The sequence below is a fragment of the Linepithema humile genome, chromosome 2 (genome assembly GCF_040581485.1).
Source record: "Linepithema humile isolate Giens D197 chromosome 2, Lhum_UNIL_v1.0, whole genome shotgun sequence".
In the NCBI taxonomy this organism is placed as follows: Eukaryota; Metazoa; Arthropoda; class Insecta; order Hymenoptera; family Formicidae; genus Linepithema; species Linepithema humile.
This window is the reverse complement of record NC_090129.1, coordinates 3,767,967-3,794,544: the sequence shown is the minus strand read 5'-3', so window position 1 is coordinate 3,794,544 and position 26,578 is coordinate 3,767,967. Positions and strand designations below refer to the sequence as shown.

Here is a 26,578-nt window from a genome sequence, read left to right as displayed (position 1 = left end):
TTTGAGGTTATTTGATCTAAAAATCTGAAAAAACCATGTACCAATAGACTGACTCGGTATCAAACAGACATATAATAAAAAATGAGACGTAAATCACAATTAACATGAGAATTTTTAGAATACAATAGAATAAAATATAATTTAAATATCTTCATTCGACAGCAGTGTCAACGAGCATGCGTAATTTTTAGACGACTTTTACAGTCTAGGCAACCTTTAGGCTTTCAGGCTTTCTCCTCATCTGGAGTGGGACGAATCAGTGTCCGCGGGTGTGTATCTATCGACGAGTTCCTCGGTGACAGAGCACGCCAGAGTAATCACTTCGCCAATCGAGCGTGTATACCGGTCGGTTGAGTGCAACAACTGGCACAATGAAGATGGCGGACGGACCTACAATCCTGCGAAGAAACAGACCCGGGACGAAAGCAGAGGTTATTAACTCCGTATTAATTCTATAAAAAAAAACATTGTACCTGCACCCAGGCGATATTTGATCGCCCGAATTTATGGCAATGCCGACCGTATCTCCGGAAACTTTCTGACACTTCCTCCCTCCTTTGACACTTTACCGATGAAAATCAATGAACTCCGTGGGATAAACCGAAACACTGTTTACACTATGAGAATGATATTCTTTCCAAGTCGATCACACCCTTAAATATCCTTTACGAGATGTTTCACGATGTTTTGTAATTATAGCATATTTTTCAACCTTTATCAAAGCATGATAAATTTGACAAAATATTTGTTTTCATCACTCCAAACAATCGCATATTTGTAATGCAAAACATTTATTTCTCTTATTGATTAATAATTATTTTCTAATATATTAGTAGCAGAGTAAAATAAGCAGAGTTGCGTTTTATGTTATATTGTATCTATTTTTATATTATGATGAGCTGTATAGTGAAAAAATTGATTGTTCAGACACTGACGTAACTATAATTATTTTTATAAAGCTTATATTTAAAGTTTTATTTTATTCTCTAGGACTTCAGCAGGTGGCCTGATGAACCGTTTGAGGAAATGGATAGCACACTGGCTGTGCAACAATATATTCAACAAATGATCAGAAGAGATCCATCTAATATTGATTTAATACTTAATATGCCAGAAGCTAATGATGAAGGAGTTTGGAAATATGAACATCTCAGGCAGTTCTGTATGGAGCTTAATGGTTTAGCAGTAAGATTACAAGAAGAATGTCATCCTGAAACATGCACACAAATGACAGCCACAGAACAATGGATATTTTTATGTGCTGCGCATAAAACTCCCAAAGAATGTCCTGCAATTGATTACACTCGACACACTTTGGATGGAGCGGCGTGTCTACTTAACAGCAACAAGTATTTTCCTAGCAGGTATTTTTTAGCTATAATTTGTTACATTTATTGTTTTTAAATAAATGTAACAAATGTAATAAATTTAAATAAATAAATTTCTGTATAAATAATTAGAAAATAATAAATAAATATCTAATTGATGGAAATATATATAAATTCTTGTTTCAGAATCAGCATCAAGGAATCTTCTGTAGCAAAACTCGGCTCTGTTTGCCGTAGGGTTTATAGAATCTTTTCTCACGCATACTTCCATCATAGAACGATATTTGATGAATTTGAAAATGAAACATTTCTTTGTCGCAGGTAGTGAGCACAGTCTTAAAATATTTGTTAATATTTTGACAGTTAGTCTATTGTATTATAACGGGAACCACATGTCAATTTCCATTGTTTCAGATTTACCGCATTTGTGACAAAATATAATTTGATGTCCAAGGATAATTTGATAGTACCTATCATGGAAGGCGACGGTGCCACGGAAAGCGAAGCATAGGATCTAACAACCCGAATGTATTGCCCAAAGTCGAATTGTCAGATTTAGTAAAAAAAGCTACTATTCATGCATCATACTGATACTTCATGGCAAGTATACATATAATGAAGATCTTTGAAGAGTGAGGTCAGTAAATTCGCTCATACTTAAGTAGCATGAATTTGTTACAATCTTTTATCCATTTTCAATATGGTTAAACAGAAATCGTCCTTGATGAATGTTTTATGAATAAGTGCAGCACTATCAATGTACACGAAATATTTTCCGTGCTTGGTAAATGTAACTCTCATATTTATTTGTATTTTTAGTGTTTAAGATCTGAGCGGTTTTTAAAACAAACAATATATGAATTTATTTTAAAACTATTATAAAGTTTCTTAAAAAAAAACATGCTATATATAATAATTCAGTCTGTTATACTTTTTATAATATATTACATTGAAATAATAGGATGTTATAAATTTTTAACCTTATAGTATTGAAGTTATTAAATAACGATGGAAACGTTTCTTGTATTTCTACATTTTGACATTTCTACATGTAATTATGCTTTACAGCTTCCTTTTGTAAAAATAATAGACTTTATATGCTAAACATGTATAATGGGAAATTATAATGTATACATTTATATTTAGTTATGTAAGTAAATAATTGTTTATATTGAATTGATCAGATAATTTCTTCAGATTTTTCAAGTAAAATAAAAGGCAACAATCCGAAGAAACTTTCTGATCAACCCAATAAATTTTGGAATAAATATTAAAAAAACTATGATTATTGTTAATTTTGCTAAATTTTTATGGTTTTATCAATATTTATTTGGAAAAACAATTTGCTTTGCGTGAAAATTTCCATATTTTTCAGTATACAGCAATTTCATGAGATTGTATCAATTATAATACTTTTATCTTCTCTTTAACAAAACAAATGCAACTTTGAGAATCTTTATATGTACATCAAACCAGTTCGATAAAATAGGATTCAATTATACAGAAATTTTTAATGAACTGGATATACTGGTCTCTGAGAATGTTTGTTGCCGATTTGCATAATAAAGAAAATGCGAAGTTATATAAACAAATGTAGAATTTTACACATTATTATACGAGCATGTTAGTATAAAGTGACCATAGTAGCCATCATCATGTAGTTGACCTTTGTAAAACGTTGAAACGAGAGATATAGCGATAAATGTGGTATAGTATTGTTATTTATAATATATATACATTTATTCCGTATAGCAATATGAATCGCAGGATGCTAAGCTTTCCTATCCCGTTGTGAAATTTCGTATTATCACGACCAATTTTGAACAGGTCGCTCGTTTGCTTACGTGTTAGACATAAGGCTAAACCGAAACTAAAATAACTAATAGAATGTAAAAAAAAAAAAAAAAATAGGCAGATGCCTTATCAATGCTCTCACCTCAGGCTTGAAAATTATGATAACAGCTGTAAAATTATAGCACGACTGTGTTTTTTTAATAGATAATGTTTGCAAGAAGGGTGATGTTTTTTAATCAGAGAGATAGCAATTAAAAAAACTCAATCTTATAACAAGAAAAGGTGACGAATGTTCATTGCAATATTCTCGCCTGAACACTATGCTTACACGCATTTATCGTGGGATCTTTTGATCATGAAAGATAGGAGAAATGTTGCATGAAAAAATTGATTCGTAGTTTATACTCGACATACTGGCGTATGTACTGCCCTATAATATTTCTGGCAACTACGATATTCTAAACAAATGATATTGGCTTTGATAAATCATGCATTGTTAGTACATCTTTTTCCGTATCCGGCGCAATGGGAAGGATATTGTAACACTGTATATACAACTTGTAAGTACAAAAAAACTCGAGTTATAATGTATTAATACAGCGAAGGTGTGACGAGTAGTTGCACAGCAGGAATATATATGACGTGTGACTGTTTCCGTGAAAATTGTCTGTATTAATGAAAAATAAACTTTCTACATATAATTCGCCGATGCTTGTCATTTCCACCTGTCTGTTATTAATGAAATAATATCTAAAAATTATAAGTCTGTAGTTGTCATTTTTAGCTGCATTTTGTTGCATCCTTTTTATATTTAAAATATTAGAGAAGAATACTCGAACTCTGTAGAAAAGAAGTAAAACGTAATAGAAAATATAGAGTTAAATTAAGAAAAAAAGATATTTCAATTATGAAATGCTGTATCAATTTGCCGTATCAAGTTTTATCGATAGATTTTTTGATGGTTTGATTATATATCACACACATCTGTAAATCTATAATTTTATATTTAAATTATTATGTATCTAAATATTAATTTGTACTGATAATTATCAAGACTTGCTTGTTTTATTTTTCTTGAAGGATGATGCCGTTTTATTGTGCCTGTTTTTCCTCTTCTGTCCGATTCTTAGTCCCATCGTAGCGAATTCCTTAGTGTCAATGCAAGTCGCATTGCTAGCGTTTTCTGTTCTCGTGCTCGTTTTCGGCTCCACTGCGTCTTCCTTTTCCGGAAATTCTTCGTAATCTCCAGGTGCTTGATATCTGACGAAATATATATTTATATCAACTACCGTGAGAAAAACAAAAAATCTTCAAAAAGTCGCAATTTTAATAATTAAATTATGATGAAAATAAATTGCAATAAATTTATGTATAAAAATATTCTATAAATAATATTTATAATTAATTAAATCTCACCCAAGCTCAGTGGTATCCTTAATATCCCTGGTCAATAAGATATGAATTTCCGGTAATTGAATCTCCTGTTCTTCTATATTTTCCTCCGATCTTTTCGTCCTGAAATAAAATTACAGTTAAAGTGCTTCCTTCGATCCCTGTTTTGGCAAAACTTACTTGATGTAACGCAACTTCGTAATTTGATGAAGGCCTTCGTGTTTTCTCTTGAAAAGTTCCGCGCAAGAAATGACTTTTTCTATGCAGTGTCCGATCCCGGTCCAGACGACGCTCTCGTGATGAGGGAATTTTTTCAACGCATAGTCGAGGACGTTTCTCATCTTGGTACCGTTCTTCACCTATCGGAATGCATTCTATAAATAAAATTGCATAACAATTTATAACTCTGGAGAACGCAGGGACTTACGCGCATGCAAAGAAAATTTTCCGGCAAATTCTTTATCGGCACTTCGTCACTTTCCGTCCGGTTTTTCATCGTATCTTCTTCTTTTAGATTCATCTGCCATCTCTTCAACTCTTTCGACTTCTTTGACTTCCCCATCTCTGAAACATAAAAAACAGTTGTTATACAATTTTATCAATATTACATTTTTTACACTAATAATTTAAATACGCAAGTTGATGATCTCACTTTTTTTATAAGTCAAAATAAATTATATAAGTTTGTATTAATTATAGTTGAAGGTTTGGAGGTGTTGTGAGCTGTTTAATTATATTTAGATATCGATCCCGTTTTATCTATGTTTAATGCCAACAGAATCTGCTTTAAAAAAATTTCAATTAAAGCTTTAATTGTTGAAAATATTTAATTTTAGGAAACAACAAAAAAATCTATGCGATTAATGCCGTTCAGTTCGCTAAAAAAAGAATCGTCTCTCACTTCAAAAGAAACCGTAGACCAAGTTTGGTTTTAAAACCGCTATGCGTGATGCGATTTATAGATTTCAGTATGCGAAGGCGAGGGAGGCTTTTCTTCCGAATAAGGTCAGCATAATGTTAGAGGGTGTAATTTCAGAAATAGTTGAGCTGTTCTGGAAATCGAAGTGAGCAGCGTAGCAGCGGTGTTTAGACACCGCGTCCTCTTCTCTCTCTCTCTCTCTCTGCCAGTAGGTCATGGGTTCAGTTCAAAAGCATCACCGCTTCGCCGACGTGCCATTCGCTCTGGAACCATTCATGGAACTTGGAACGACCTTGTATAGCCGTACGCAGAAATATTTCACCGATTGTGACGTTTATCCGGGGCGGAAAAGGACAAAGATGCAGGTCGAAGGAGAACGGAAGTGCGGGCAAATTTATCCGTAAATATTTTGATCGAAAAAGGGCATCGTTACATACGTTATAATTATCCGACAAATAAACACAATATCGCGCAATATATAACTAATATTGTTTATGTAATATGATAATAAAAAAGAATTAAGGAAACATAAGTTTGCGATGTAAACATATTACGTTCCCCAGCGTGATGTAATTTCGGCGACAGAAAATAAAAATAATCCTGGCCGCTCGGCAATCATTCAAAGCAACGCCATCAATCTTTTGAGTAACCATTTTTGTATCAATCATTTCTCTTCCAATAGAATTATCGACACCGTCCTCCCGCTTGATTACTCCAATATCGTTCGGGGAGGATCTTCGTCAATTAATACCGACTTTATCGGTGACTGTCGGAAGAGGGGGAAGAGGGTCTCAACTTCGGAAAATATATATATATATAGAATTCACCGGAATTCCAGAGCGTACCGCAATGGAAAAATCCTCTCCGTCGACGTCGACAACGGAGAAAGAGCGAGAGAAAGAGAGAGAGAGAGAGAGAGAAGGGGACCGCCGGCTGGTGGGTGCTAGATGGCAAGTCCCATCGATATTTTCCAATCAACATTCGATTGCCGGCGTATATCGCGAAGACGGCCTCGTTCCCGCGAAGGAAACTACGGCGATATGGGGCAGCGGGACGGGGAGGCACGAAGGATGCGGGAGCCGCAGAGGGCTCAAGGCGTAGGCGTGTATAGTAGTGGTATGCGCGGCATAGCCCGCATAGCGTCGCGACGCCCCGACGGCCATATTGCATTATTAAGCAACCCCGCGTCGCTCCCGCATTCCGGGATTATGAACGTTTTTATCCCTGAAGGGCGTGAGGCGAAAGGGCCGATTCCGCCGGTGTCGCTGGTCCGCGATCACCGGCCCCGGGAGTTCGTTGTACCATCCACGTAATGTCGCTGGAGAGCAAGTCGCCCTCTGTGACGCGTCACGTGTGCCCTTTGCGCTCGTTGATATCCGGCTCGCACGTGCGGTCCTTCATGGAATCATAACGAGTCGTCCGGTTTTGAATGTTTTATGTAATAAAATGATGAACGAGAGTCCAATATTATTATCCAATTAATAAATAAGACGCGTTGCTTTTATTAAAGGAAAAAAAAAAAAAAATTGTTTCCACGCTTGCAGTTTTGTGAGAGACACGTTTATTCTGAGGGACGAATTGCGCCGACAGTACGCGTTAATTAATTCCGTTAATAATAGTCCCTTTCTAAATTGAAATGCCGCGTAATGTAAACGCGGACAAAGAAAATTCAATTAACCAGAATTCGCGCTAATTGATGACCTAAATAGGTGTAGATCTTGGGGCGTATCTTCCCGATAGATGCAATTAATCGCTCGATATTAAAAAGGCGATTGCGTGAAACTAAATTTTTGAAAAATTACAGAACAATGCTCTCATTCGAAGCCACAAACTTATCTCTACAAAAATCAAAGTATAGTAATTCATACGGATTACTTCTTTAAAGTTTTACTGAATTTTCTCGTCAGAGGTTTACTTTCGGTCAGATGGAATCCTTCGATAAAAAGAAATAACGACGAGTTTTTGGAGACAAACGCTTCCAACTTTAACGTGACCCAATTATTGCGTCACGCGCGTAATCGTTATCATCGCTGAAACCTTTATATTAATTCCGTTGCCATCAATCTCGCGCCGCACTACGGCTATTCGCTCCGTCGTAATCGACGAATATTCCGTAATGCTTTTAGATTATCGCTCGAGTCGCTTGACTTTCCCCCGAGCTATAATTACCGCGCAAATTGACTCGGCGAATACCGAGCACGGCAGCTAATTTCAGCAGCAGGGAACGTGAGGGATCTTATTTTCGATGATGATTCTTCTGCGCGCGCGATCGCAAGTCAGCGCGTTCCGCGTAGATATCTCGATTTCTTAACGCGGAAAGAAGAAAGAGAGGTCAAGGGTTTTCCGAACGTCTCCCGCGCTCCACGCTTACCAGCATCCCCTTTTGAGAATCAACGGGCATCTTCTGCGTCTGGCACCCTCTTAACGATGCCTAACGTACCCCCGCCTTTTCCGTCGTAATAAACCGCGAGAATGCTCGCATCCAATTTACTCGAGTGGACGAGGCATCTGTACGGGGTGTCTCGAGCCACCGGATGTCCTTTTACCCACAGATCCTTCTGTCAATTGGCCAATCAATTTTTTTCGGAGAACAAACGTCGAAGTAGTTTCTAAGTAATTAGTGAGCAAAAATCAAGAGCTTTTTCTCGAGCTGAATTTCAAAAGACCAACGGATAAACTATACCGCACTTTTCAGTTAACGCCGGATGGATTTTATTCTAAAAGAAGTGTCTCTATTATTGTTTTTTTTTAGATATATTATGAATCGGGAAGTTGTAGGTTGATGATGAACTTTTCCGACATTTCTCGCTGAGAAGAAACCTGCTTCAAATTGACCGAAGAATCTGTTTAAAAGGCCACCCGATGGTTCTGCACCGGACACAGTGGTTAGGCGATTCGGTCTCCGTCGCCGATTTCCAGAAGTTTTCCGGCTGGGCGATTGAGGGCAACCGGAACGATTCGAACGATTGTATGAATATTTCCGAGTCTATCACGCGCTGCGGAATGAAATTCCTCATCGCATAAAGTTCCGCTGCCCTTCTACCGAACTTTTCTCGATTCTTTTTCCTCTCGATAGATTCTTTAAATATTACAGGTTTATGTGCCAATCGAAATATTTAGGGGCTTCAGGGAATCTTAAGGGAGAGATTGAACGGAGATTTGCATATATTTACTTGTGCTCCAGAATAAATTCAAGTAAAAAAAAATATATATTTTTTTTTACAACGTATTTTTGTTAATAGCATTTGTTGTGCAAAATACTGTTTTTAGGTAAAAACCAAAAAATTACATAAGGCTATTATGATTCGAAAATGTTGGAAAGGATACTCGTAATATTGGCGTTCCTACCTGTTGCTAGCGAGAGAGATAGGAGTAGCATATATCTTTTGCATTGCATTCATTAATTTTCTATTACTTTTTTATATTATTTATATACTTATAACGTGAGTTTCATGCTGTTTTGCAAAATTTATGAAAATCTACATCCTAATTGGGCGCGATAATAAATTATTTCATCAGAGAAGTATGAGCAGAATAAAAAATTTAAGGAATTATTAAGCCTCACCGTTTTCGTGAAATATCACAAAACATTTAAGACATTGGACAGATTTTTCATTTTTCTGTAACATTCGAGAAAATAATACTTTCATCCCTTTGCTCGCGCGTGGATCTTCAATTTGCAAGTCAATTCGCATAATTTTCGTATAAAAATTTCCCGTCGAGAATAACGTGACCCCATGATATTTCGCCGAATACGTACACAGACGCGTATACACGTATACACAATTATGCTGGAAGAGGGTGGACGCGGAGAATCAGCGCGGCGCACGTCTTTTCGCGAAATTGCGAAGAAGTCCCCGACGAAGAAGGATGCGTTTGCGCAGGACTCGCCGATGGAATTTTGCGCCCTGGAAGCCCCCCGACATATATCCGCGGTAGCGAACTGCCCCGGATTGTTCAGTTCAGTTCAGTTCAGTCGTCATCCGATCCGACGACGTAAGCTCGGAGTCGGATTCGTGTGCATCCCGATTCTTGTCACCACGTCACTGTTATCAGCAACAGGTAGGAGAATGCAAAAGAGGCGTTCCGCACAGGGCAAACCGCGAATTTTGCAAAATTGCGAGATCAAGCGATAAAACGAAAGTGCGCGAAAGTGACGGCTGCGAAATCGATTTATTTTAAATTTATTGTGCAGAAGTATTAATCAAACTGTCTTCATCTTGAGATTGCTAAGCCGGATATTGCCATCATGACAGTATGTGTGAGAATGTGCAAAACGGGAATATCAAACTTCTTTTTTACGTAGGGCTGCTCAAGTAACAAAGTAAAACTCGGAGAATTAGATCTTAAACACCTAATTTGTTTATAGCAATGGCCATATCTTATTTAAAAAGTACAAAAAAAGACAAAGAATATAGATTTATAAAATAAAAAGCTATTAATATGGAATTAAATTTTCAAAAAATTGATTTGCAATAATTAATAAAGAATACTATAATCATAGTAAAATATTTTCGCGTGTCTAATTTGTAAAGCAAATTTAGATTTCTAAAAAATTTTAAATAATATAAAATTATCTGAATATGTAGATCTAAATAAAAAAATTTAAATAAATATTAATATGTAATCAATACTTCGCAATACAGCAGCGCGAATAATAATACTGTTATTTTTTGTTTGTAATAATAACACTGTTATTACAGTTTAATCAATTATCGAGAGACATCGGAATTGTATAACATAATATAAATATTATCTTTCACAATAAATTTTCTCGAATAAACTTTCATTTTATGCGTGTTTCTTTCTTCTTGCCTACAAAGATAAATAATAAAAATAATGGATACAATCTCATATAATTCATCAATGGTATAATTTCAAGTTATAAAAGGCTTATGTCGCTTATATATAAACCTCCTTTTACGATACACAAAAATTATAAATCAACAATCAAATAATAGAAAATATATATTAGATGTCTAACTACTCCTTGAGAAAAAATAAGATCAATGGAAAATTGAGGCGCAATGCTTGAAGAATCTCTGCGAGTTATTGAAATCAAATTATTAACGTAAAGAGTCAACCAATAATTCAGATGCAAATATTTTTGGAAAATATAATAAATAAATCTGTAAACGTGAGAAAACTGCACGAAAATCTTTAAGAAAAATATATCGACAAATAGACAAAATATTTATATTATTTCGCGAGAAATTCGGATTTCAATGTTTTCAAATTCAGTGCGAAGGGATCGAGCTTGAAACAAGTCGCCATGGATATTGAAGAGTTCCGCATCCGCGGCAAGGAAATGGTAGACTACATCTGCGAGTTCATGAGCGACATTCATACCAGGAGAGTCACGCCGGACATCGGTCCCGGTTATCTCAGGCCTCTCCTGCCGTCGGAGCCGCCGAACGATCCGGAGTCGTGGGATGAAATCATGAAGGACGTAGAATCAAAGATCATGCCGGGTGTGAGTATTCGCGAGGAGGAATACACGAAATTAAATAATGCGAAAGTAATTATCCTGTCTTTTCTTCAAATTAAATTTTGCTTGATTGACGATATCTTGCGAAGACGAGCGAAATTAAATACCGCGAAATGAAATATTTGAAAAATTTGTCGCGCGCGAAGAAGTGTAGTGACCGTAAAAGGACTGCTACGAGTCGGATGAACTCTTCTTTCAGATCACGCATTGGCAGCATCCAAGATTCCACGCCTACTTCCCAGCGGGAAATTCCTTTCCTTCGATCCTAGGTGATATGCTATCCGACGCGATAGGCTGCATTGGATTTTCTTGGGTGAGTGAGAAATTTTTTTTCAGATCATCTGAGAATCAATAAGCAAATATCGCGCGAAGTTGTAGTTAAACAAATCGCGACTCAACGCGGGCGATAAAGCGGCGCGAATTCGAAAGCGATTCGATTTTCTTTCGCATGACGGATTGCGCGCAATTATTTACTCGATCTTCTCCAAAATGGAATTTTATTTGTTTTAGGCGGCTAGCCCGGCCTGCACGGAATTGGAGACGATAGTCTGCGACTGGTTCGGTAATTCACCCCTGTGATATTTCGTCAGAATAATTGAACAACTTTGCAAATGATTGATTTACGCGGTAATGCATCATCTTTCTGAATTGCAGGCAAAGCTATGGGATTGCCGACGGACTTCCTGTACTTCAGCGAGGGCAGTAAAGGCGGAGGCGTTATACAGGCATGGGAGTTTAGTTTTTTTTACGTATTCAGAATAAATAATATAAAGTGTTCTACTCTAAAACTATGTCCTTTTGAGTTTAAAAAAAAATTAATATTGAACGTACTGCTCGCAACTTGTCGAAATTTATAACATGCAGAATCTTGGAAGTGCGCGAATGTCAAAGGTCGATTAACGAAACTATATATATAGGGCTCGGCATCGGAATGCATTCTCGTATGCATGCTGGCCGCGCGGGCACAAGCAATTGCAAGGCTCAAGGAATCTCCCGCACATGCACATTTGGACGAGACCGCGCTGCTCGGCAAGCTGATGGCATATTGCAGCCGGGAAAGTCATAGCTCCGTCGAGAAGGACGCTATGATATGCTTCGTCAAACTGCGTATTCTCGAGCCCGACGAGAAGAGCGTACTTCGCGGAGAGACGTTGCGGCAAGTGCGTTCGAATGATGTATCGCTACAATGACGTAATGTTATAAGAGTGCCCTCTAAAAATCTGTATTAATTAAAACAGAAAAATAATCTACGATTCGCGACAGAATTCGAGGTAGAATATTATTTATAATTTTAGGCGCCGCGCAATATAGAAGACATATGAGAAATTTTATATTATTGATGTGCTTTGTGTATCTCGATTTTTCAAATATTTTCTGTAACATAAAATTATAAAGAGATTCCTATCTCTAATTCTGTCACCAATTATATAACGGTTTAATTATGATGAATAAAATTTATATGGACTTCATGCATGCTTAATAAAAAATAATGTGCTAATGGAAATTAAGGAAATAAAAAATGTTATTACATTTAATATAATATTTTAAAATAAATGTTTAACACGTGCCGCGCGTATCACCGATGGCCCACTCTGAATTTTCCATTCAGGTCGTTTAATATTTCAAGTCTAAACAAATACATTATTATAAAACATTTCATAATTTATTCCTTTTTTTCTACACTGCATTTTGTAAAATGTCTTTTTATTTTGATAATGATACATTTTTCAATTTTCAATTTATTATAAAATATACATTTTGAGCTCAAATAATAAATGGGCCATCGGTGATACACGCGGCCTGATTGGAAAATCATGTAAAAGTGGTTCGGCACGAAATATGTTAATATCGTATTGATGTAAATATTTTTATCACTTTTCCGTCCAAGTTTCACCGAGTTTTGATTAATTTATAGGCAATCGAGAGTGATACAGCCGAAGGCTATGTTCCCTTTTTCGTCTCAACGACTCTCGGCACAACCGCCTGTTGTTCGTTCGACAATCTTAGAGAAATTGGTCCAGTTTGTAAAAAATATCCCGGGGTGAGATTTAACGCTATGTATGATTTTAAAAAATTTGCTTTTTTCATCAACCATATTTAATCTTTTCTTTTCTAATTAAAACCTTTGTTGCAGATCTGGCTGCACGTTGACGCCGCTTACGCCGGAAATGCTTTTATCTGTCCAGAATTAAAATACCTGATGGCCGGCATCGAATACGCCGATTCCTTCAATACTAACACCAACAAATTCCTACTGACAAATTTCGATTGCTCCTGCCTTTGGGTTCGCGACAGATTTAAGCTTACGAGCGCGCTTGTCGTAGACCCGTTGTATCTCCAACACACGCACGCGGATACGGCTATAGATTATCGGTGATATCAGTCAATTAATTTAACAAAAGTATCGAAACTGCGCTCTTAATTCACTGTGTGATTTTCTTCCAAAGTGTTATCCGTAAAAAAATGCTAAAAAGTGCTAAACTAATAATAATATCTTAATAATTACACGCTAAACACTTAATTATTCTTTAACAGACACTGGAGCATAGCGCTGAGCAGACGATTCCGCTCATTAAAACTGTGGTTCGTAATGAGGAGTTACGGAATATCTGGGCTGCAGGTCTACATCCGAAATCACGTGAAACTCGCTAAAAGATTCGAAACACTTGTCAGAAAGGATTCTAGATTCGAAGTTTGCAATGATGTCGTGGTAAGAGAATTTCTCCGGTTATATTATATTATTCAATATAGCATATTTGCCTTCCGTCATATCGATTAATCAATTTCATTACAGCTAGGCTTGGTGTGCTTCCGCGCTAAAGGCAGCGATAAATTGAATCAGAAATTATTGAGCACTATTAACGACTCGGGAAAGATACATATGATCCCGGCTCGAGTCAATCAACGCTACACAATACGTTTCGCACTCGCTGCGCCTAATGCAACTGCCAGAGATGTTGGTAAATTATTTTTTACACTCGTCTTTAATTTTAAGATCTACGCTGTGCTTCAGAGAACATTTTATTCTTAAGCTTCTTTACGTAAAACATTTTTTTCACGATTACGAATTGGATCTATTTTTAAATATATTATCCGCAAAATGTTTAAGAAATTTCATGTAAAATGTATTGCTTTTACATATTCTATATATTCTAGAATTTTTTTATATCTTTTATTTAAAGAAATATATCTGCACCATCTTGAATTAATTCTGTAATTAATTCTTTAAGACGCAGCATGGAGCATTATAACGGACTATCTAGCCGAATTGTTGGAGTTCAACGTAAGTTGAAACATAATCATTTTTTTAATACGCATTATCGAAAATAGAATATTGCACATATTATCGCGCATTTGTATGTTAGGACGTAATGGACGAGTTGGCGGATATTCGCGAGAAGAAGAGAAAGGCCACCTTGGAGCAAAGGAGGTCTTTCTTCGTGCGCATGGTGTCTGATCCTGCGATTCAGCCAGGATTCACAAAAACCCCGAACAGGACAGGAGCCAAGCTCGATACGCAGGCAACGATCGGCGGTATCGGATCGAATACTCAATCCGGCGTGTAAGATAATCATATTTGATTCTATTACAACAAATAATCTGCTGGAATTAAATTCTCCAGCCGCGCATATTCAGAATAAGTATATTAAATTTTCTTTACTTAGGAAATCTTGGATATCCTGGCCGCTCGCGTATCTCATGCAGGCGAAAGAAGCTGCTGATACAAGTGAATTGTCGCTCAGGTACTTTTCTTTCATCTAAATATTATAAATTATAGATTTCCAGATTAAATATTTTTAATTTAAATTTTAAAATAACTTGAAAATATAAAAAAAAAATACTTTTGCTTTTAAAGCGTGAGCTTCGTCAACGAAACGCAATTCGTATTCAGCGCGTCCGATTTATTAAAGAACGGTTCTTCGTGAAAAAAATGCAAAAAATCAAAACCGAACTATAAATGCTAATTTTTTTGCTTTGAACTAGTCCAACAGTTTGGACATACAAAATTTTTGAATCTTTTGTCTGACACTGAGCCTTAATATGGACGGCAATGCAATGCAATGTAAAACAATGTCGATATGACGACTGTCACTATTATTCACAGAGACAAATAGTGCACTCCTTTCCCTTTATCGTCACCGGTATATCGATCGCTATTATAATGACATTCGAATCCATTGAAATACGTGTCCATTTCAGAACGGTCAAAACCAGAGTACAAAGGTCGGGACGTGTTGATACGAACGTGCGTTCGATCGATTTTCCTTCTATCAACTGCGATGGAAGAATGCCCGTTTTAATTTTAATTTATACTTGTCTCCTTTAAGTACATAAATCTATTGTATTATAAGTAATAAGAAATTTTAGATAAAAATTCGATATGTAACAAAAGGTTGTTTGAAAAAGTGAACATTTACGAAAAAAATTGACATCTAAAAATGTGAATCAAAACATCTACACGTCAAAATTTCACCGCACAGTAAAATCATCCTGTTAATTATCGCTGTAAATATACTTTTATCACACTTTCTTGAATTTTTTACGCACAGGTTTCGCCATTTGGACACCATGGTGCGTCTGAAAGCCGGCGGTACCGGCAGCCGCCGCGGTAGCAGCAACGGCTGCAGTCCGGAGCCATCTCCGTCCGCTTCGCCGTCGCGCGGCAGGTCGCCCAATGGCCGGGCGTAATCGCGTTACATCGATTCTTTTTTTTCTTTTCTTGGCGCAATCTCTTTCCGAGGAGTCCTCTGATAATGACAATCGCGACGGATGACTCCTTGCGCTCCGAAATGCACCCCATTGCGTGCTCCAAGAAAGCAAATCAAGGAGAATTCGCTAGCTATCACTTCACGTTCGAGAATTGATACTGCCGATCTCGATATGCAAGCCCATCTTAGCTCAACTTATAATTTGGCAAATAATTCTTTATATTTATATAACTTCCCATAATTTTATGTGTCATATTGTAAATATAGTTATAAATAGGAAAAGACTTTTATGCCCAATTAATCTCAAATTATGATTATATACGAGCGTATCAATAATTAAAGCACACAAGAAAATTATTTCAATTAGAATATTATATATCTTTGGCTCCAAAATATTATTGCAAACTATATAAGTCTTAAATCGTGAATTATAATTGTTAAATCTGTATTATCTAGCACGTATTTTTCGTTCATAAATAAAAATTAAATTCTAATCTTATGAATATGATTTTCATTCTCGGCCAATGTACAATATTAATGTACAATATAATGTAGCAAATTTACATACATAGAATTTTGCTGCAAATTCTGCGTGGTTACAAATCGTCTAAAATGGGCTTGAACGGAGAATAATTGTGCAAAATTGCTCACCGATGGATACAATGAGATGCCGCCGAAATTGCCCCGTCGTATGTTTTATTCGATAAGAAATTAAATACGTTTCAGTCTCAATCATGTATCGCTTCTTTTAAATCCCCGAAACACATAAACTTCAAAAAAATACTTAAAAGACGTTTAAGATTTATAATATCTCTTCAAAATCTTTAAGATATTCTTTAGATATTTATATTTAAAAAAAAAAACCTTCAATTTTTAAATGTTTTATGACAGGATTTCCTAATATATGAAAAAAAGTTAAAAACAATGTATTTAGTTTTAAATTAAATAAATTTGAACAAAAATGTAGCAAAGCATACAAAAAGTTACTTGAAGATATTAGTTAAAAATGCTTGAGAAAAATCGTCCAATGATATCATGAGTGCAAAAATAATATAAATAACGCCAACACAATTGATTGTCTTGTATTATATTCAAATAATAAAAGTTAAACCATAAGCGAACAAATTAGTTTATGTAAAGCTGCGAGGTATAGACAGGTACGAATGAAAAAGTTGCAAACATGCAATTCACCCTGCGATCAATTATTTACGCGTTTTCTATACACGTCTGATAATCCGTTGTATGTCAACACATGAAACAATTCATAAAAATTGGAAACTATATGTAATGATTATTGTTATTTTAGAATTGTTTCATCTTCGCTAAAGACAGTTTAACAAAATAAAGTTTATGTTCATAAGAAAATAGTTTAACAAGTTTCACGACAAGTTTCAAGATAATAAAATAAATTAAAACACACACTTTAATTAAAGAATTGAGAAAACTTCCCTAATTTTAAAAATTATCAATGTTTGATGTCTTTCTTATCGATGTCTTTGATGTGATTAAAAAAAAATCAATTTCAAAGAAATTGTAGGATTCGATAGTCAGATATTGTTATACTTTGTGTATATAATCGCCAGCTTTAGGGTTTGCTAATTTCGTCGCAATAGCCGTTATAATGCGAGCGACGCGCGCGAAAGAGATGACCACCGAACACCGCAAGCCCGGTTTTAATTACTTCTCACGCGTTCACGGGCATCGAAGCTCTACCGGGATCGTGGGAGGGATCCAATTCGAAAAACGCCGGACGCGAGTAGACCATGCGTGAAGGTGGCGACGAGAAAACGAGCTGTGATCGGCGGTGTGTATATGTGTATGTGTGTGTCTGTGTTACGAAGATTGAGCGGTGACCTGTCACCGCTTCCACGGGGTGTGTTGTAAATGTAGGTGAAGAGTAAATGTCTATTTATAAAACGGTGAGAAGAGAGGAGCCGAAGGGGGCAGTGGATTGGTGGGGAAGAATTTACCCCGTGCGCGGAGCACCGCGCACTGTACGGGGCGTTTATTCAAACGGCGACCCCGCTATAGCGATAGCCACAGCCATTGATGCTGGGCTTGCCATACCGGCTTCCGAATTTTTCTATTGTATTTGCAATGATCGATTAAGGATACATCGCGTTAGGAGGAAGAAGCTATCTTACGTGGGATCAACTTAAGAAGAATCGACTCCACGATGAAAATGACATGATCACTGCAAAATTCGCTGTGCCAGTAATAAAAATATTTGTTTCGCTATTGATTTTAAATTGCGTGTAAAAGGGAAGCTGGCTTCGCTTTATAGCATTAAATATCAGCTTGTAAATCACTCACAACCGAAGTATAAATAAGAAATACAATATTATTAATTTAAAAAGTAAAAAAATAGTGTTGAAAATATACGTTTCAAAAAATTCATTTCAGGAGTATGTTTATAATAATATATCATGTGCAATAATGTAATATTATGTGTTGTACGAAAAAAATTAAATACCTTGCAAGACGTCCGGTAAATTAATTCCTGATTGATAATTAATATTTGTATTATAACATTAATCAATTTTAATATAATTTCCATTCAGAACATGAGACGAGCAATAATTCTAACTTGCAGGAAAACTGATTAATTTTCATCTATTAAATTCTGTTTCTGACCGAGAAAAAATACTTTTCTTTGAATTTTTTGTATGTAGAAATATAACACAGTATAAGTACAAATTAATTTTATCCTTTTTCTCCAATTTTGAACTTTAAATGATATTCACGCGTTGATACTTGTACTTGCAATTTCACATCGGAATTAAAGAATAATTTGAAGTTAAGTTGTTCGGATTGATGAAGAATCACTGCGATCTTTAAGAATGTCCTCACAAAACGATATCGCGATCGGAGAATCATTGTTTTCGATGATCAATTGTTTGTAATTAATCTTTATTCGTTAAGAAAATATATTTTATTGCGCTTTCTCTCCCCAGCCTCTTCTCTCTCCACCTTAATTTTATCTGCGTGATAGAAGAGGCGTACGGAGCCGAGGCGCGCATAAAACTGACCAGCGCTTCGGCAGGTGCTACTAGTCTCTCGTCTGACGTGGCTCGCGGCAAATGTTCGATACGTGCAAGGGAAAATCGCGCGGCACTCGAGTTACGAGAACGGATTCACGCGAGGGAAGATTCACGCGACCGAGAGGAGCCGATTTTCCGCCAAAGTGGAGCGATTTTTCGAACGGTAGCGGAAACAAAACGTGAGTGTACCGACAAAACTCTTCAACGTCGTCGTTCGCCACTCGCTGCTTCGACTTTCTTCAAAATTGCGCTTTTTTTTCAAATTCACACTTTAAATTACAAATCTGTATTTGTTTACGTAAGAAAAATATAGGAAGTTGATTTTCTGGTAAAATGTAGCAATTTTTCGAATGGTAGCAGTAAGAAAATGTATCGGCAGACTACGTCAAAACGATTCGATAGCTTTGATCCGCTTCAACTTCTTAACAATTGCGTCTCAAAATTCATATCTGTTTACGCGTGAACAAAATTATATAAATTTTGTTTATTAGAAAAAGATATGAATGAGATGGCTGTGAAAATAATTTATAATAGAAAAAATGATATAATTGATCTAAAAGCTAATTATTATCGTCTTTAGATTTTGAGACCAGAAAATATGACAGATCTAAAGTTGCTGCAGAAAATTTAGGTTTTCATTACATACACATAATTAATACAAAGTTAATAGAATTTATACGGTTATTGCTCGCTTGAAGCCGCGTTTCCGTAATATTTATGACATGATACCTCGTGTGTAATTAATTCGACACGCAAGCATCCCACGAAGTTACTCTCGTCGTACTTTCGCGTACTATTATTAGCCGCGTACGCCGATCGTACATTTCCTTTTGCTCGAAAGAATTAATACGCCGCGAAGTGTCCTCGCAGAAGCGCGGAAAAATTGATCCTGTTTTTCAAAGACGAACATAGGAGGATAATGACGGTGATGGGCGCGTCGGCGCGCTGATCGAAACGTTTAGAAATAAAAAAAATTCACGATCGCACACGCGGTGTACGTGTACGCGGTTAATTAAGCGTGCGCCCTAACGCGCCTTTCCGAACGAAAATCGTTGCATTCCAGTGAGAGGGGCACACTCCGGCATCATGAACATCGATGAGTTCCGCGTGCGCGGTAAGGAAATGATCGAGTACATCTGCGAGTACATACGCACGTTGGAGGGCAAGAGGGTGACGGCTGGCGTCGATCCCGGCTACCTGAGGCCCCTGCTGCCCAAAGAGGCGCCGGTCAAGCCGGAATCGTGGGACGCCATCATGAGGGACGTCGACGGCAAAATAATGCCCGGAGTGAGTTGCCATCGCCGGCGAAGTCCGCAGCCGGGCTCCGCTCCGCGATTATCGATCCCCCTTCTCTCCCTCACTTTGCCATTGATTTCAACCCCCCTTTCCGATATAAATAATGTTTCGCGCACGTGAAAGAGAGAGAAAAAAAGGGACGGATTAAAAACTTTTCATCGTTCTCCGTGCCGTTTCTTCTGTATCGGCGGTCCAAAAAACTAATTGCGTGATGTATATGCTCGAGATGATGCGTCGCGCGATACATTTTGCGACGCGGGTTCTTTCAGAGGTGCGCTCTTTCAGAAAAACTTGGAGAAAAGTTAAGGTCGGCCCGATATACATGACGTAAAACGTTTGTGTGATGCAACGCGTATTATGTAAACCTCATACGAGTGCAAAAGACAGTTCAAACTAATAATAAAAGTATAATAATAATGATAATAATAGCACAATAATAATAATAATAGCACAAAATAATTGGGATATTTTTTCGGGATCTAACGTTTAAAATTTTCGATCAGAATTCAGTTAAATTATGCTTAAAATTTAAAAAGAGATTTGATAAACGGATATTTGTCGGTGAAAATCAAATATCACTCAATGTTATCAGGTTTAACTTAAGATTTAGGGAAAGACAAGGAATCCGTACATCAAAATTGTCAAATATGGTGGGAAAAAGGAAATGTTTAAAAATAATTTTCGTAGCGGCGAGTGTATCACCAGCCGGGCAATCAGTCGGTTGCGAAATTGAAGGACACCGACAGCGTCACAACGTGCCGATCTTCGCTTCCGATGGATACAACGCCGCTCGAGAATGACGTCGTGACATACGACTTTTTCACAAATGTCCGCGCCAAGTTCCTCTCTGATGTAACGGCAACGTTATCGCAGTGACAATGAAAGTCGCCGCCGTCGACTCGACACTTCCGCCGTTCATTCCACGCCGTTCCGTCCCATTCTTTCTCCGCGCGGATAAATCAATTTCAGGACATAAAAGTAGGTTGCCTGGTGCACCCGCGCGCGTCTGTACGAGGAAACAATTGTCTTTCTTCAGATCACTCACTGGCAGCATCCGCGATTCCACGCCTACTTCCCGTCCGGGAACTCGTTCCCGTCAATCCTGGGCGACCTGCTGTCGGACGCGATCGGCTGCATCGGTTTCTCGTGGGCGGCCAGCCCGGCCTGCACCGAGCTGGAAACCATCGTCCTGGATTGGTACGCGAAGGCGATCGACCTGCCGGCTGAGTTCCTGTCGGAGCTGAAGAGCGGCGGCGGCGTGATTCAGGGTTCGGCGTCCGAGTGTATCCTGGTTACGATGCTAGCGGCGCGCACGCAGGCGATCAAGACGCTGAAGGAGCAGGAGCCGAACAAGGAAGACTCGGCGTTCTTGCCGCGATTGGTGGCCTACTGCTCCACCGAGTCGCATTCGTGCGTGGAGAAAGCGGCGATGATCAGTCTGGTGAAGCTGCGGGTGCTCGAGCCGGATGACAAGGCCTCTCTGCGCGGCAAGCGACTCGAAATCGCCATTCGGGAGGACGTGGCGAACGGCCTGGTGCCGTTCTACGTATCCACCACTTTAGGCACAACCGGCTCCTGCGCCTTCGACAACCTCGTGGAGATCGGGCCGGTGTGCAAGCTGCATCCCAACATCTGGCTGCACGTGGACGGCGCTTACGCCGGCAACGCCTTCATCTGCCCGGAGATGCGGCCGTTCATGGCCGGTATCGAGCATGCCGATTCCTTCAATACAAATCCCAACAAGTGGCTGCTGGTGAACTTCGACTGCTCCTGTCTGTGGGTGCGTAATCGCGTGAAGCTCACGTCGGCGCTGATCGTTGATCCGCTTTACCTTCAGCACGCCCGTTCGGGCGAGTCGATCGACTACCGTCACTGGGGCATCCCGCTCAGCCGGCGATTCCGCGCGCTCAAACTCTGGTTTGTCCTGAGATCGTACGGCATCAGTGGTTTGCAAAAGTATATCAGAAATCACATCAGGCTAGCGAAGCGGTTCGAGGCGCTCATGAAAAAGGATAGGCGCTTCGAGATCTTGAACGACGTGCGAGTCGGCCTCGTGTGCTTCCGGCTGAAGGAAAGCGAGGAGATGAATCAAGAGCTGCTGGCGAACATCAATGCGTCCGGTCGGCTGCACATGATACCGGCGCGCGTGATGGGCAAGTACATCTTGCGCTTCTGTGTGACGAAGGAGGATGCGACCGAGGAGGACATTGATTATGCCATAAACGTGATCGAGGAGCACGCGACGGAGGTGATGCTGGCACATTACGAGGGCACGGAGGACGAGTATCGGGCGAAGGGTCCGAAGAGCCCGGCCGCATTGGACAAAAAGCTCGTCCGCAAGTTCAGCTTCACTCGCAGCGTCACCAGAGACGCTTACAAGAGATCCATTTCCAAGTCCAGTCTGCACGACGGCGCGACGCCCATCATGGTCGTCGACGATAATTCACAGGTCGACACCATCGACGACGATCGTTACGGCAGGTAATTTCTTCTCCTGTGATTTCTTCATCTTTTTCGTTCTAAATATAATAAAGATCTTCGAATAAAATGCTCTTTCCTTGGGTTCCAAAATTTCCAAATTTTAAACAATCTGTAAGTTGCCGTGAGCTTGACGACGATTGGTGGGATATTGTTTCAGATCGTGACGATGTCGATGACGGTCCCCGGCGCCGACTCGGGACGACGTAGATGATAATAATAAAAAGGGCCCTCGCTACACGGCCGTGTGATGCGGAATTCCGACGGCCCGCCGTCGTCAATTTACTGATTCCCGAGGTCGGATTGTCGATAAAGACCGGCTATCACCGATGACATCGTTACGTAAGTGTTTAGCCAAGTCATTCGTTTCCGATCAAGTTTGTTGGAAGCCATTCGAGACGATCGCTCGACCGTGCACGGTGATTATCAGCCGTATATATTCTCTCGAGCGCGATTCTTCATGGCTACAAACTGTGTGTTAATGGCAATATCAAGCCAAATTTTGTAATGAAGTGTGAGATTCCTAAACGCATTTTAAACGGTCTGTAATTCGTGACAGAATCCAATTTAATTGATAAAATGACTAATTATGAAATTTACATAGTCCAGTTATGGTCTAAAAAAATTTTATCAATATTATACAAGATTTTTTTCTTTTTATTTGCATTAAAATTAAATTTTTATACAAAGAGACATTTTTATTAAAGCCGCAGATAGAATTCACGCGTACAAATTCTGTCCTGAATTATAAATGGTCTAAAATGGGTTTTAGAGGCGACTGCGCACATAATTAACGTAGTCGTGATTTATTTTGATATATAATATGTCTGTATAGGCGATAGAGAGATGAAAATCGATGTACATATGTAATACTGTACGTACTAATGACTGCCGATGTACGCACAGACTCTAATAGTTTTATATAAAATGCTGGTGGTTAATTAAAGTGTATCGATCTCAATAGATTTACGCGTGGATTAACAGCGAACGGCTATGCTGATCCCAGTATGTACTGCGTGTCAGAACTGCGTGTATTTTCTCTCGCTGACTACAGTCGGAACCACGATGGGAGAAGAGAATTTTGGATATGTGATACAAGTTTTTAATTTTCATCTCAATTAGAAGAGAAAAATATTAATCAGTGAAAATGTATTGCTTAATGTTGTGTCGTTATCGATTAAAAATTGAGCAGTCATGATAAATAATGTGATACTCAATAATAATCCATAAGAACAAATTCCCAAAATTGCGAAACAATTAATAACTGAACAAGTATACGATAGCTTTGAGATTATAGTGAAATAAAATTGCACTAAAATCTCAAACACGTCGACATAGTCAATGTGTTAATTCGTACAATTGAGATCGCATAATTGCATGATCGACGTCACAAATCGACCAATAAAAATAGATTTCAATTTAAAAAATAGTTGTAGATAATTCTTATTATAAGAAATATATAAGTGCGGAAATGATATATTTGGAGAAACTAACATAATTACAAATTTATACATTTTAGATTGATAAATTTACGGTCTCGTCGGGTCGATACTGATACGATTATATAGATATACGTATAGGTTTGTCACGTGAATAATTCCGATAATTTATTCCGATTTGTAAAAATTAATTTTAATTTTTAAAGCTAATATTGGAGAAATCCCGATAAATATTCATCAACATGATACGTAGAACGATTATAAAATATTTATTTCATATGTACAAACGTTGTAATAAAGTTAAAGTTGGTAAGAACACAGTTTCCTTTCATTCGCCTGCTTGATAATTAAAAAATATGTAAATTTTTTAAGCATTTACTCTTTAATAAAATTCCTTAAAGCCAAAAATATATTCATTGTCAGCTGCTAAAAATTCACACACGTTAAACATAATAAATTTACAATTTTCCAAATATGCTAGTAACAAAATATTTCTTAACACAATGTTTGATTCTTTGATTGTGTATATTTCTTACCTATTTTAGTATGTAATTTGTCAATATCTATTTTATTTCTTACAGAAATAATAATCTAAGGGAAAATTTAATTAATGCAAAACAAAGTAAATGACATATATAAATTTTATATAAATGATAGACATACATTGAAGAGATATGTAAAATCGATAAAAAAGAAAATTAATACAGCACATAATTGGTCATTTATATAGATTGTCACACATATTCCACTTTGAGAGCTTTATAAGAATAGTCATTATAAGATTATTGTAAGACTAAAATAAAAGTTCAAAATCACATATGTTAAATAAAATACAAAAATATTGTATATATAATTATTGTAATTGTAGAAATAATTATATTTTTACATATAATTTAAACTGTAAACATTCTGTATATGTTATAAAAAATATTTTTATTGTATTTTCTGCAAGAAAAATAGATGCAAATACATTATATCAGAATGAGTTCATATAAGTCTAAGTAAATAAAATTATAACTACATCTGTCCGCACTGAGATATAGTCACTGGAATCTTTGGCTTATTATTTGGTCCAGTAGGAACATTTTCCACTTTTCTCATGACAAGAAGACCATCGATTACTCTGCCAAACACAACGTGTTTACCATCCAGAAAGTTACATTTGGCACACGTGATGAAGAACTGACAGCCATTGGTATCCTTGCCACTATTTGCCATAGATAACAATCCGGGAGAGTCATGTTTCAAGGTAAAGTTTTCATCTGGAAAAGTTCCACCGCTGTATATGCTGAGCACCCCAGTGCCGTCGCCGTTGACGAAATCACCACCTTGTATCATAAAGTCCTTGATAACTCTATGAAAAATAGCACCCTTAAAGCCCAATGGAACTCCATCCTTCCTATATTCACCAGTGCAGAATTGCCGGAAATTTTCAGACGTTTTAGGACAAACATCTTCGAATAGCTCGAAAATCATTCTGCCTATTTCTGTGGTGCCCACCGACACATCGAAGAAGACGACCGGGTTGTTGGGATTTCGTAGCTGAGCTTGAATCTGATTCCAAGTAGGCATGCTTGCGTATAATGCTTCTTTTTGCAGTACTTCTTACAATTGTCACTTTTGGAGATTTCAAAATGTTTAATTCACTCTGAATAAATGTGTCAGAGAAAGATAGTCTTTCCAAGTCGTAAAGTGTCAACAAACATAACCTCAATGTGCGGCGTGCGATTTCAAGTTAACTTTTTTTAGAAAGTTTAGTCTGCAGCGTACAATTCGCGCAAAAGATCGACGATTGATGTTTAAAAGCAACAACAGCAATAAGAAATATGTTTCGTATTATATTGCACAACAATGAAGATATATTTCAACTTGAACGCGTTTTTCGATGACGCCGCGACTGAAGACCACGAGAGTAGCAGTATAAAGCCAATGTGAGAAATAGAGGTTAACTATGCTCAATTTTCTCAATAATTAAGAAAGTCATACATGTGTTCGAATGTCATTGATAAGTAATTAATAAGGCAAAGTTGAGTAAATGCGTTGCAATTTGTGCCAAAAATATATTATATTTTAAATGCGTCGTAGTGGCGCTTATTTCGATTTACTTACCTTACTTAACGGAGACTGTGACAAATCTCGATAATTAGATAGTGATGCGACGCAGATTTTCTTCCGAAAGTATTCTCGCAGAGACTCGGCAACGGCAAACGTTCTGAAAAAATCTCAAGTTAAAGCAATTGTTTACGAAAAACTACATACGTTTATACATTATTCTTATTACCAGTGAAATCACGTGGCTTTGCGTGATTCCTGTTCTTTGTAATATTTCCGTGACATTTTCTCATGAAAGTTTCGGAGAATGATCTATTTGTTAGTCATCTTTCCATAGTTTGTTTCACTCCTACTTTTCATTTCTTTCCGTAATAATTTAAAAATCTAGATTCAAATAGCTGCATAAATTGCATAGAATTATATAGAAAAATCGACCAATCACATGTTCAATATAAAAACGCTTTATATTATGTAAAATTCACACTACCTTCAATGTCCGACGTAAAACGTTCGATATCCAATAGAAAAGTGTTTTCTTCTAGATTTTGTCTAGCGCTATATTTGTCCCTAGAAAATAAAGAGGGCGGTGTGATTTTGGCTTTAGATGCAAACTGACTGAATTTCTTTATTTTTCACCTGAAA

At 37.5% G+C, this 26,578-nt stretch overlaps 5 protein-coding genes across 6 annotated transcripts; 3 read left to right on the top strand and 2 right to left on the bottom strand.

The window, feature by feature from the left end:
• Positions 1-289: 289 nt before the first annotated feature.
• Mob4 (MOB kinase activator 4) lies at positions 290-3,823 on the top strand. Its single transcript, XM_012369980.2, has 4 exons — positions 290-431; positions 991-1,364; positions 1,515-1,649; positions 1,743-3,823. The coding sequence occupies exons 1-4, from the start codon at positions 372-374 to the stop codon at positions 1,837-1,839; spliced, it is 666 nt and encodes a 221-aa protein (XP_012225403.1). The 5' UTR covers positions 290-371; the 3' UTR covers positions 1,840-3,823.
• Rpp25 (ribonuclease P protein subunit Rpp25) lies at positions 2,928-26,578 on the bottom strand. The gene is made up of 8 exons (XM_067350503.1): positions 26,424-26,578; positions 26,166-26,334; positions 25,994-26,096; positions 4,942-5,078; positions 4,695-4,873; positions 4,539-4,637; positions 4,183-4,382; positions 2,928-3,962 (listed from the first exon to the last, which is right to left on the bottom strand). The coding sequence occupies exons 4-8, from the start codon at positions 5,074-5,076 to the stop codon at positions 3,934-3,936; spliced, it is 642 nt and encodes a 213-aa protein (XP_067206604.1). The 5' UTR covers positions 5,077-5,078; positions 25,994-26,096; positions 26,166-26,334; positions 26,424-26,578; the 3' UTR covers positions 2,928-3,933.
• Positions 9,393-16,363, top strand: LOC105673960 (aromatic-L-amino-acid decarboxylase-like). The gene is made up of 14 exons (XM_012369968.2): positions 9,393-9,495; positions 10,675-10,906; positions 11,121-11,234; positions 11,432-11,483; positions 11,576-11,646; positions 11,839-12,081; positions 12,837-12,962; positions 13,056-13,294; positions 13,457-13,631; positions 13,716-13,881; positions 14,152-14,204; positions 14,287-14,483; positions 14,587-14,664; positions 15,472-16,363. Exons 2-14 carry the CDS (start codon positions 10,706-10,708, stop codon positions 15,608-15,610), a joined length of 1,854 nt encoding a protein of 617 aa, XP_012225391.1. The 5' UTR covers positions 9,393-9,495; positions 10,675-10,705; the 3' UTR covers positions 15,611-16,363.
• Positions 18,654-23,603, top strand: LOC105673962 (tyrosine decarboxylase-like). Of its 2 annotated transcripts, XR_010888739.1 has the most exons (5): positions 18,715-18,850; positions 19,735-19,958; positions 21,004-22,448; positions 22,606-22,787; positions 23,410-23,603. XR_010888739.1 is itself a non-coding variant. In XM_012369969.2 (4 exons), the coding sequence occupies exons 2-4, from the start codon at positions 19,758-19,760 to the stop codon at positions 22,610-22,612; spliced, it is 1,653 nt and encodes a 550-aa protein (XP_012225392.2). In that variant the 5' UTR covers positions 18,654-18,850; positions 19,735-19,757; the 3' UTR covers positions 22,613-23,603. The 2 variants fall into 2 exon arrangements, 1 of the variants encoding a protein (XP_012225392.2); XM_012369969.2 differs by having other exon boundaries at positions 18,654-18,850; positions 22,606-23,603.
• Positions 24,512-25,834, bottom strand: LOC136996848 (peptidyl-prolyl cis-trans isomerase H). The gene has a single exon (XM_067350515.1). It carries the CDS (start codon positions 25,454-25,456, stop codon positions 24,902-24,904), a length of 555 nt encoding a protein of 184 aa, XP_067206616.1. The 5' UTR covers positions 25,457-25,834; the 3' UTR covers positions 24,512-24,901.

Excerpts from the sequence above, each read along its gene's own strand:
- LOC105673962 (XM_012369969.2), top strand. The coding sequence starts at position 19,758 with ATGAACATCGATGAGTTCCGCGTGCGCGGTAAGGAAATGATCGAGTAC. Across the intron at positions 19,959-21,003 it reads ACGGCAAAATAATGCCCGGA|ATCACTCACTGGCAGCATCC; the intron begins GTGAGTTGCCAT and ends GTCTTTCTTCAG.
- Rpp25 (XM_067350503.1), bottom strand. The coding sequence starts at position 5,076 with ATGGGGAAGTCAAAGAAGTCGAAAGAGTTGAAGAGATGGCAGATGAAT. Across the intron at positions 4,638-4,694 it reads ACGAAGTTGCGTTACATCAA|GACGAAAAGATCGGAGGAAA; the intron begins GTAAGTTTTGCC and ends ATTTTATTTCAG. Across the intron at positions 4,383-4,538 it reads AAGGATACCACTGAGCTTGG|ATATCAAGCACCTGGAGATT; the intron begins GTGAGATTTAAT and ends ATATTTCGTCAG.
- LOC136996848 (XM_067350515.1), bottom strand. The coding sequence starts at position 25,456 with ATGCCTACTTGGAATCAGATTCAAGCTCAGCTACGAAATCCCAACAAC.
- LOC105673960 (XM_012369968.2), top strand. The coding sequence starts at position 10,706 with ATGGATATTGAAGAGTTCCGCATCCGCGGCAAGGAAATGGTAGACTAC. Across the intron at positions 12,963-13,055 it reads TTTGTAAAAAATATCCCGGG|ATCTGGCTGCACGTTGACGC; the intron begins GTGAGATTTAAC and ends CCTTTGTTGCAG. Across the intron at positions 14,484-14,586 it reads TCGAATACTCAATCCGGCGT|GAAATCTTGGATATCCTGGC; the intron begins GTAAGATAATCA and ends TTCTTTACTTAG.
- Mob4 (XM_012369980.2), top strand. The coding sequence starts at position 372 with ATGAAGATGGCGGACGGACCTACAATCCTGCGAAGAAACAGACCCGGG. Across the intron at positions 1,365-1,514 it reads AACAAGTATTTTCCTAGCAG|AATCAGCATCAAGGAATCTT; the intron begins GTATTTTTTAGC and ends TTCTTGTTTCAG. Across the intron at positions 1,650-1,742 it reads GAAACATTTCTTTGTCGCAG|ATTTACCGCATTTGTGACAA; the intron begins GTAGTGAGCACA and ends CCATTGTTTCAG.